Source organism: Astatotilapia calliptera, chromosome 2 (assembly GCF_964374335.1).
Source record: "Astatotilapia calliptera chromosome 2, fAstCal68.1, whole genome shotgun sequence".
In the NCBI taxonomy this organism is placed as follows: domain Eukaryota; kingdom Metazoa; phylum Chordata; class Actinopteri; order Cichliformes; family Cichlidae; genus Astatotilapia; species Astatotilapia calliptera.
In genome coordinates, this window is record NC_137423.1 from 24,601,733 (window position 1) to 24,613,615 (window position 11,883).

At 40.0% G+C, this 11,883-nt stretch overlaps 1 protein-coding gene across 11 annotated transcripts in view; it reads right to left on the bottom strand.

The window, feature by feature from the left end:
- Positions 1-7,827, bottom strand: part of ablim3 (actin binding LIM protein family, member 3) — a 45,843-nt gene extending 38,016 nt beyond the window's left edge. For 2 of the 11 annotated variants that reach the window (XM_026188990.2, XM_080306509.1), the window contains exon 1: positions 7,297-7,827. In XM_026188990.2, the coding sequence (XP_026044775.1) occupies positions 7,297-7,309 (13 nt within the window). In that variant the 5' untranslated portion in view covers positions 7,310-7,827. Of the gene's footprint in view, positions 1-3,873; positions 4,222-7,296 lie in introns of those variants that run through there. The other 9 variants (XM_080306526.1, XM_080306521.1, XM_080306501.1 and 6 more) reach the window with 6 other exon arrangements.
- Positions 7,828-11,883: the final 4,056 nt, after the last annotated feature.

Below are 11,883 nucleotides of genomic sequence, written 5' to 3' on the forward strand. Positions count from 1 at the left end.
TGTGCCAGAACAAACCTCTGGCACACAAGACAGGTAGGTAACATTGTACAAAAATTAACAATGTAGCTCAAATCTGACCGTGGTAAGGAATGGCAGTTATCAACAGGTACTTAAATTATAGGCAGGGGTGAGGTAAATGGCAAGAATTTTTTTCAAACACTCAACAAGTCTGTTTTAATGATCTAGGTGCTTGTTTAACCTCTTGAATGTCTGTGACAGAAAGAGAAAGACAGCCGAGGATCCAGGTCCAAAAGAAGCTCAGGAGCCGAAGCATTATGTAACTCTATCTAATTGTGTCAACACACTCACTCTCATTAACTGCAGCAAAGCTCTCCAAGTCCAAGCCCCTTATAGGCACCTCTCTAACAATTCTCCTTCCTCTCCCCTAGTGAGGTGTTGAGTCGTTCTTCTAAATTATGGCCACCAGACTACCAATTTAATCCACTGACTCCAAATCATTTGAGAGTAGCCTGGAAGAATACAGCCTTTGGTAACAGGTGATAACAACAGGGCTTTGGTCAGAGAGGCAGACAACATCCCCAGGGACTGAGAGGTTGCTGCTATTTCTACCCCTGACCTGACAGCCCCAGGGAAAGACATGCTGTGGGTTCAGTCATGAGGGATGCTGGGTAGCAATGAGAAAAAGAATAGGACATTCTAAGCGAGCCAATACAAAGACCTTTAGGAATTAAGATGAATTATTAAAAGGAAAAGAACTGCTTTGCAATCTGCGATTAGTTTCCAAAGCTTTTTCTTTGGTTTTCAAAAACTTAAATTTCATTGTTGAATTCTAACAAATTGAAATTGATCTCTATTGAACAAAGACCACAGGCACAAGACTTAAATCAAGGTGAATTCATTACAGAGGGAAACTTATTTGGTAGTCATCTTAAAATTGTAATTTTTATTGTTTAAAATCCATAGCATAGGAACTGCAGTTTGAGAAGTTTGCAAAAAGACTTGACTGACAGTCATTTTGATGCAAAACCATCAACTTGTAGTTTAGCAACAGAGCTGTAGTGTCTGGTAAGGTAGCAGATAATCTATCACAAGCTGTGAGAATCTCATCCATAATTTTTCAGCAGGCATCTTCCTGGACAATTAGACAGCTGGTAGCAAAACATCAATGCCTAATGTCGTTCATGTATCTGGGCGACAACTCAAGCCCTTTAGAGAAAGCTGCTGATGAATTTTTCAAATTCTGTTTTTTGCCGTTTTCTGATCCAGACACTAAATCCTCTTATAAAACTCTAAAGTGCCATGAAATCCAAGCGGCAACCAGCAATGCCAAAAGTTGGAGCCACTTGAGAAGTACGGCAGCTAGATGCTGGCTCTAAAAGACACACTTTGTTAAAATGACTGGGAAAAACCCCAACTTCTCTGTGAATTATATTAGCTTTTGTTTTCTACAAGCCTGAAGTCACATGTGTGTCTTGGTGGCAAATTTTAAAAAGCATTACAGTATTTGATCAAGAACAAAATACTCAGCCTAGGTCCAGCTATTGTTACTGTCTATACAGGCTGGAGAGTAAAACCACAAGCATAGATATTGAAAAAATGTTATTGATACCAGTGTTATTATCAGTTCTGCTCATGGGTCTCATTCTTTATCGATTCCCTTAACGACACAACCAGGAAAAGAGTAGGCCTACAGAGGTTTTCATTGTCCAAGTATGAAAACAGTGTAAAAACAGAGTACAAATAAGGACTGCAGATGACTCAAGTGTACAAACATTTGACTGCCATGAGCTCCATGTTATTCTTTTGCAATGCGAAACAATCGGAAAAAAAGATCCCAGAACTGATGTAGTTAGGATACTGACGTACTGAAGGGTTGTTTTTTTTAAACTGTTTACTGAAATATTTTCCAGTTATAGTTATATAATGGACATGGACATAATGTGTAGACTCGTAGCTTTCATTTTAGTGTATCCACAATTAAATTGGATGAAGAGTTTACAAGTTTCAGCTCTTTAACATGGGCCAGATTTGGGTAATTCCTTCATTATGTCATTATCAATTAGGCAGATAAAAGGTCTGGAGTTGACTTAAGGTGCAGTGCTTGATTTGGAAGATTTTGCTGTAAACAGACAACATGCAGTCATGCAAGTGAAACAAGCCGTCCTAAAGCTGCGAAAACAGAAAAAACCCATATGAGAAATTGCTGCAATATTAGGAGTTGTGAAATCTAAAGTTTGGTACATCCTGAGAAAGAAAGACAGCACTGCTGAACTCAACAATGCAAAAAGACCTGGACGTCCACAGAAGACAACAGTGGATGATCGCAGAATCATTTCCATGGTGATGAGAAACCCCTTCATAACAGCCAACCAAGTGACCAACAACACTCTCCAGGAGGAGAGGTCAAATCAAAATCAAATCAAATCACTTTTATTGTCACATCACATGTGCAGGTACATTGGTACAGCACATGTGAGTGAAATTCTTGTGTGCGAGCTTCACAAGCAACAGAGTTGTGCAAAATACAATAATGTAAACAAGCAAAATACAAGAATGGCTACATCTGAAACTAATAAATATATGTACAATATATAATAGTATATGCATTTCTGGATGTGTATACTAAATGTTTTTCTACGTGTGTGTGTGTGTGTGTGTGTGTGTGTGTGTGTGTGTGTGTGTGTGTGTGTGTGTGTGTGTGTGTGTACACATATTTTACAAATTAAGAGAGGTGTATCGATATCCAAGTCCGCCATAAATTCAAGACTGCAAGAAAGTAAATACAGGAGGGGTTCACTGCAAGATGCAAGCCACTCATAAGCCTCAAGGATAGAAAAGCTAGATGGACGTTGCTAAAAAAGCATATAAAAAAGCCAGCACAATTCTAGAAATAACATTCTTTGGACCAGACCAAGACCAACCTCTACCAGAATGATGACAAGAAAAAAGCATGGAAAAGACGTGGAACAGCTCCTGATCCAAAGCATATCATATTATCTCTAAAACATGGTGATGGCAGTGCCATGGCTTGGGTGTACATGGCTGCCAATGGCACTGGGACACTAGTGTTTATTGATGATGTGACACAGGACAGAAGCAGTCAAAAGAATTCTGAGGTATTCAGAGACATCTTCTTAAATCCAGCTAAATGCAGTCAAATTGATTGGGCGACGTCTCATAATACAGATGAACAATGATCCAAACCATAGAGCCAAAGCTGTTTATTAAAGCAAAGAAGTGGAATTTTCCTGAATTGCCAAGTCAGCCATGCATTTCACTTGTTGAAGACCAAACTTTGGACAAAAAGGCCCATAAACAAAGATTTGAAGAATGTCTTGGTTTCTCTAATGTTCAAAGATTGCACAGCAAGGAAACATCTGTCAGATGATCAAAAAAGTTTGTTATCTGATAATAATCTTAACAGTTAATCAACTTGTGAGTGCAACACCACATAAATCATAAGCAATGCTTTTGTAATTCTGATATATAATTTCACAACAAAGCAACATCATATCTTCCGTGTCTGTGATCTAAAGAGGCCAGTGGTCATGTTTTTCCATGCCTTCCCCCTTCCCCTGTCTTTATATCCCCTTTGGGTAGAAGCATTTATCAGAGCAATGGTAGTGTCCAATTGTATCACAAACATCCTGCTGCTCCACAGAGTGAGAAGGGTCAGGTCGCTACTGACAATCTGAATAATCACTCAGTCCTACCAGAAGCCAAGGTCGTGGAGACGGCATCCTTGAGGACAGAACAGCGGTCTGGCTCAAAAGAGTCTACTGATTAAACTGTCCAATGAAATGAACAGAGCACTTACAGTTTAAGATAAAACAAATGCTAAATGTTATTATTATGATTTGAAAGTGGCTTTTAATACTGTAAAGAAAGAAATGAAAAAGAAAAAAACCTCACCTATAAGCAGCAACAATGGCCTCCGCTGCAAATTAACAACAAAAAACATGTGCTCGATTTTAATGTCGGCCTGTAAGAAAAACACACCAGTTGTATGTGATTACTGCATATGAATATTCATCAGTCTATACCAGCATCTGTGTTTGCATCTGTGCATCTTTGTTCTCTGTGTTATTATAATAAGGCATTTTGTATCGAGAGGGAAAATAGCATTTGGCTCTGGTTTGGACTGTTCACCACATGACACGGCTCTTCTCCTCCTTCACTAGCCCTGCTCCAGTAGATGCTACCCATAAAACCAGGAAAACAATGAACAGTAAATAAAACAGCAAAATAAACAAAAAATATTAATTAATGTAGTAATAAATCAATTAATTATCCTAATTAACATAATTATTAATTACCTTAGTGTTCCTGGGCCCAATAAGGATAGCATCTGGCAGCAGGTCATTTATGGATGGCCCTCAAGTGTCAAATGAGCTGCTCATCTGTAAAGTCATCTTTCACTGATTGCCTGTTTCGTATTCTATTTTATTTCATATTGAAGCTGTAAATAAGCAACTTGTTATATAACTAAAGGTAAAATTTAGCTAAAGCTAACGCAAATCAAATTGTGTTTAAAGCAGATTTTTTTTCTCAGATTTTCTTGATCTAATCAGATCTGTTTGCTTGATTCTGCACTTTAGGATGCACATCTCAAGCAAATCCCTGAAAGATGAAGTTCCAGCAGACATCTATATCACTCTCCTCTTAATTTATTATGCTAGCATTTTCCAACAAGCATTCGTTAGACAGTACAGCTGATGCTCATTAGGCAGGTATTTGGTGTTTTAGCACTACAGGTCCACCTTTGACCTCATGGTGGCACAAGCTAGTCATTAGAATATAATGTATGGGAACATGAATATTTGCATCAAATTTCATTTCCACGTGACCAGAAGAGCAGCAACATCATTATCAGATATTGGCCTGACACTAGCTGAAATAGCTGGAAGGAGCATCTGTAAGTACGGGCTGGCTTCTGCAGTCATTTCCATTCTTTGTTATTCTGAGTTACCTAAATCATGTGGCAGCACTGCACTGACAAACCAGTACATGACCGTAGGAGGAAAGCCAGCAGAGCACGTAGGAGCTAGCAATAATGTTTCGGCAGTTTAGAGAGGTTCAGGTTTCATTCCAACAAGTCTCTTTGGTTTTTGTTTGTGACTTTGCTGTATTTTCAAAGCATTTGCACAAGACTAAATAATAAATCCAAATGGTCAACATATTGGAAACTGCTGCTGTAACATTTAAACCATATGTGTTATTTTTCATGAGACACAATACAACTTTTTTTTAAGTTAAGACAGCCAAAGAGGAAACATTTTTACAGTCCCCATATGCTGCACTATGCAGCTACAGTCTTCTGAATGCACTTTGTTGAATAGCCTTAGAATTTTTCTCTATATAAAGACAGAGAGCAAGGAGGAGACGTGTCAGAGCTGCCTGTGATGTATTGCTCTGCAGATCCCCTCAGGTCCTTGAGCTCGATGATCAGTATATTGATCAACATGTGTTTTATCACTCCCTGAAACACACTAACTGTCTGGAGCCAATTCTGCAAAAACAACTCAGAATCTGTCATCATAGCTACCCACATACTTTCTCTATATCTAATTATTGAAAAATAAGGCTCCTTCTGCAAGAAATGTACCTCCCGTGCCCAGGGTACTGCACCGTCTGTCAGCCACATGGAAAATAAGACCAGACCAGACCAGACACACTCACGCACGTACAAAAAACTGGTGACCATGACAGACAGAAGGACCAGAAGATGAAGACAGACTATCAGAGCTGTGTGTAATTACTCTATGTGCGTTGATAACACCCAGTGCAGCGGAACAACTGCACACAGCACAGCCTAACAGGCCCGTTCATGTCTAAACCTTAAAAGTGTTGAAAGCAGAAGGAAACACGTTTGACTGACTGAAGGAGAGGAGAGAAGAGGACATGTTCGTGTTTGCTTTGTTTCGATGCCTAAAGCCAGAGTAGAGACACATGTCACACCACCATCTGCCTGCTGTGTCATCGCTAACACACACAAACACACACACAAACAAACACTTTTAAATTCTGACACATCAAACACCACATGTTGACATGTTGTTTCTGCGCGTGTTTGTGTGTAAACCTGTAGGAGCTCACGCTATTAACTCACGGGAGCTTTTGGACAGCTCTTCACATGTTGGCCGCGTGTGCTCCTCCCCCTCCTTCTGTGTCAGCTGAGAAAAGCATTCTGAAGCTTAACAAAGGAATTATAGTCATTTACTCAGACCACAAGAAGCTGCCACATCACTCCTGGCACGAATGGCAAAGACACCGGGCTGTCAGGCAAGACTCTGTGCCACAGAGTTAAGAGCACTGGATGAATAATGTAGTGCCACACAATGACAGGCAGTAATACCAGAGGGTGGACAGGAAGCGCCTGACACCATCAGTTCACGGAGCACCTGGTGCACATCAACTTCAAGAGGCCTTACTGACAGCTAAGGGGCGGGGGTGGAGTGGAGTGGGGTGGGGTGGGGTGGTGGTGGAATTTTCTTTTAAAGTTAACCTTGAGATCCACATGCGGTCTGACTTGTAAACAAAACAAATACACATTACCCTACAAGCCCTACGGGGAAAGCCCTGATTCAGCTGACAGAGGATCAGGGTCAGAGTCAGGTGATACAAGGTCAGCTTAGCATCATGGCTGTCCCAGAGCCATTCTGAGGTAAATATGACAGGAGCCCCCGAGGCTGACAGATGCACAACTAAAGTCCCAAACGCTCAGCTTAGGAACTTTCAACCAAAGGCCTTACTGATCCTGTGAGGAATGTGTCAGTAAGGAGCAGGTGGATTTTTAAAAAGAAGAAGAAGCAACAGCTGGAGGCTTGGGTGTTCCCTCAAGAGTGATGGGAAGGAGGATGAGGAGGGAGAGAAGAAGATGAAAGACAGGAAGTGAAAGAAGCGAGTGAAGGCCCCAGAAAACAACTGTTATGTGGATGAAGAATTTCAAAAATGCTCCTCATTGGATGAACTCAGGGCAAATGCCACTCTGACCTCGAGATATACTTAGCTCTAATCTCTAAACCTGCTCCAAGTCTATTATAAGGACTTGGCACCCACAGTCACACTGGTGTGTGTGTGTGTGTGTGTGTGTGTGTGTTTGTATGTTTTTGTGTTTTGTTTTGTTTTTCCTTAATGCAAAAATGCCAATTTCCTATTTTTATTACATTAAATTGCAAGTCATCCTTATTTTAAAATGTTTATTATTTATAATAAATAATTGAGCAAACGTGACATAGTCTAGACTACTATTGTTCTATGGCACTTCTCTCGGCTCTCACCTACATAAATCGTCCCTGCGCTTCAAGTGGAGAGGTGGAGCGCACATTCACTTACCACTGGAACTCATGATGCCCAAAATCGGTTGTTATCCAAAACAAAGCGGCTTCGTCAGAAAATAATCCCATAAAGCACGAGGAATTCCTCAGTTTCGGCAGTTTTACTCCTTCGCAATTTTGAAATAATATTATTGATAATAATAAAATTAATAATAATAATCCTCTAAACGCAAATGATGCTTCTCACTCCCAGCAGCACTGCTTCCAGTCAATTTCTCAGAAGAAGAAGGTGGGCATAGAGGGGTATAAAAATATAAGAAAAAAGAAACAGAAGGTAGGATAATACCCGTACTCAGCTACAACATCCAAATAAAACTCCCTCTCTTGCTGTGTGAACGTCGGCTGCCTTTATTATTATTATTTTCTTTCTTCTTCTTCTTTTTTCTTTTTTCCCCAAAGACGCCAGTGACAACACACAATGCTGCTCACACGGATTCCACCTTCACATTTTCGCTGCCGGCTGATCCCAGCTCCGCCGCGCTCCCCTGGCGTGTCATCGTGCGCCTTTCACGCGCTGTAAACACAGCCTCCCTATATATTTTTCCGTTTGAGGTTTTCAAAATAAAGCAAACACGTTTGCGTGTTAGCATGTGAACGTTGCGTGAAAAGAAAGGAAAAACAAGGATTTTGGTATATCTGAAATTAAAATATTAGCCTACAAAAGACATGCATGCACCTCGAATATCATTGATAAACGCTGACAACTTCAACCTAAATCGATGTTTCAGCGATAACAGTCTTTGATCATATATATTTTTATAATAAGCTAACACTAAGTTATTATTTAATTTAGATTTTGATTTGAAATATCTATTTAAGTGGTAGCTAATTCAATGCACCATTAAAGCAAAACCTGCATTAAACCAGAACCTGGCTACAAAACATTCCCATTCCCAACTGTACGTTATTACTGTGTCTTCAATGTATTAAGTACGTGACTTGAACTAAAATGTTAAGCCCACATAAAAAAGAAGTAATACTTTTGTAATTGTAACGTAACTTTTTCCCACAAGCTCAGTCCTTTCTCGAATAATATTAGACTTTAGGCTGAATATCATAACTACATTCATATATATATATATATATATATATATATATATATATATATATATATATATATATATATATATATATATATATATATATATATATATATATATAACATTTACATATATATATGAAAGTGTCACTGACGATTTCTGAAAGCTCAAGCTTTATGGTTACTCAAAACTGATTTTTTATGAAAGTAAAGTCATTTCCGGTACTGCTCCGGGTTTCTGAGCCCAACTTGACTGCGCTCTTTTTTCTATCCTAGGTTAACGACGTCACTCTGGGCTGCTGTGAGCGCTTTGGGGATACTATACCCTACATCACTCTGCAATAAGTGATACGTGTTCACGAGTCCTTCCTTTTAAGTCGATTTCCAAAGCAAAGGAAGACTGACAGAAAGATGAGAATTTTAGATTCATTTGCAAAGCCATCTTGAATTGAAACTGGGCCGGAACACATTTGTCACTTTTCAAGAGATGCATGTAATATTTAAAACAAAATTATTTAGAGAAGGTCGAGAGCGTTCATAAAACCACTTTGTTGTTTTAGCAGTGCTGGGCTGGGCTTGTTGCTAAAACTGATATGACACCGCCCTCTTCTGGAAAATCGACGTAAGCAAATAAATTAATTGGATTATTTACGGTGAACCTGCTGCTGAGGCCATGTTAATTTAGAAACTGTGGAGCGATTTGTTTCCACGGTTTTCACCTGTTAATATGTATTGAAACATCTCATGAATTCACCTGTTTTCAACCTCACAGCAATTGCCTTGAAAGGCATTAGCTAGTTCTGCCACGAGATTAAAAGCTGCCCTGCCTTTATGGCTCAGTGATATTTCTTCACCAGGTCCGCTGGCATCAACGTGGAAAGATTTCAATCTTAGAGCTCGCGTGAAACACCCATCCGCTGTTTCCCATGGTATGAGCCAGTAGCCATAAGGAAACAATTGAAGTTCGCTAAAAGGCCAATTTAAGGGATTAACTATTACATAAATAACAAGTGGTTTATTAAACTTGAAGATAAAACGCTGTGATAAAGAAAACTCGATATTTATTTCGGTTAGGGAGACAGAAGATAAAATATCTGCTGTCAGATTTCTAAAGGTATGGAATGGGATGTTAAACACAAGGCCTGGGAGCAAGAATCGGCCTTGCAGAGTCAATCCTGCCCAATGGATATCTTCGAAAACAGGCGAGGAGAGCATAAATTTTGCACTTTTAAATGTATTTTAATAAGTTTTACAGCTTTTCCTGCAGATAAAGAAATCCCCATTCATACTACGCCAGATAAACAATGAAATAATTAAAAAACAATTCCTGTTTTTTCACTGTGAGTTATAGAAATGTCTTTTGTGTGCGTGTGTGTGTTCATTTTGTTTTTACAGTTTTCTATTTTGCAATTAATTTTAACAAAAACGAAACATTAATGATACTGATACTTTGTGACAACCATCCCGATAGTGGGATAATTTCTCACATGGTGTAGGGTTGTTTGTCCCTGTAGTTATCACTATAACTTATATAATTTAAAAACTTTGTTTTCAGAAAAAATTAAAAGTCGATATTTTTTGGGATCTTCATGTCATTTTGCTAGGATTCATCTAGCACCCCTGTGCCTCAGAGTCATGACTCTGTATACCCCTGGACTTCCAGCAGTACAATCTTTGCAAGACCAGTTGTGGAAGACAATACACTGAAGGAGAGAAGGACAACCACTGCCCAAGATAAAACCTGTAGTGATCCCATATGTGTCAGGAGTATCGGAGAAGTTGAGACGCATTTTTTCTAAACATCAGGTCTCTGTGGCTTTTAAACCCCAAAACACGCTGCGCCAAAAATTGGTCCACCCCAAGGATCGGATCCCCCGACACAAACAGAGTAACATAGTGTACGCTGTTAAGTGCCAGGAGGATTGCCAGGATTTATACATCGGGGAAACCAAACAACCTCTGGCGAAGTGGATGGCACAACACAGAAGAGCTACCTCGTCAGGCCAGGACTCTGCAGTCTATTTACACCTACAGGCCAGTGGACACTCTTTCAATGATGAGGATGTACACATCCTGACAGGGAGGAACGCTGGTTTGAGCGTGGAGGCAAGGAGGCCATTTACGTGAAAAGGGAAAGACCGTCTCTGAATCGAGGAGGGGGCCTAAGGGTACATCTTTCGCCATCTTACAATGCTGTGATTGCAGCCATTCCCCAACTCTCTGTGAATGGTACTCATGGCCATTGATCAGTGGTCTTTGGTCAGTGGTTGTTGATCAATGGTCATGAGAATTTGCATAATTATGATTAAGGAACTGACCTCCCAGCCCATTGTTCCTTCACTGGGCTGGTTTCAGTCATTATGCAAATGTACTGTTTATAAGATTTGGGGAAACATCAAGACGTTACTACAACAGCGTTTCCTTATCATGTAGAAAAAGTGGAGAAACATCTCATGGATTCAATATTTTATTTCTTCTCAATGACAGAAAGGGCACTTTCACTGATCTGGCTGTACACGCGGGTGGCCCAGGATGTAAAATGAGTTCTACACCCCTCATTTAAAACACTTGCAAAGTTAAGTTGCAACTGATTAATCACAGTGCATTTAATCTTGATGAACTCCTAATACTTTTAGTATTTGGTACAGATTGTAAGGTGGTGAACTCATTGCTCTGTCAGCTTATGTGCTGTGAAATGTGTGTGTGTGTGTGTGTGTGTGTGTGTGTGTGTGTGTGTGTGTGTGTGTGTGTGTGTGTGTGTGCTGTTTTTATTAACCTTGTCCCTGTGTCCTGAGGAAGCCCTGGTTCTGGAGCCCTTAGGAAGCTGGACAATGGCGGGATGTAAAAGGCGCCTGGCTTTCTTGCTCTCTCTGTGCTGCACAGTCTCACCTCTTCTGGTTCTGGAGCTCACCGATTTTACAAGATGTTCTTTCTTTACAAGATGATCTTATTTTCGCCTCACAGTTTTATCGTTGCCTCTTAGTTTCATCTGGGAGCTTTGTAAAAACGTAGCATAAATCTCACTGACATATTTATTTGGAAACCATTTCACTGTCCATTCAGTTCAAACCATTACCTTATTCTGCATGTCTTAGTTTATTAATAGTATCACACAGTATGTTTACAGCCGTCTGTGCTGGACTAACTTGGGTTAGTACTGACTGTGACGTCTGTTAATAGGATGTACTGACGTGAAGCATCCTTATCTTCATTACTGTGTAAATGTGACAATATATAACTGGATGGTGTGCAGGACGGACTTGTGCTGGCTGCTGATCATGCTCCTGTGTCAATCCAGTATTGTACTTTTGTTCTCCAAACTGATGGGGCAGAAAAACAGGAAACTGACTTTCCTGTGCACTGAAGGCAGCGGGGCAGGAGGCCGCTGGGTCAACACAGTGCGGTCGGTATATGTAAAGGCGCCAGTGCCCTCCATAACTGCCAGTAAAGCCAAACATCCACTGCTGACATCACTCTGTTCTTTCAAATGGAAACTGTTTCTTTAAGTATGCCAAGCAGTGGAAAACAACCACAGTCAGCACAAAT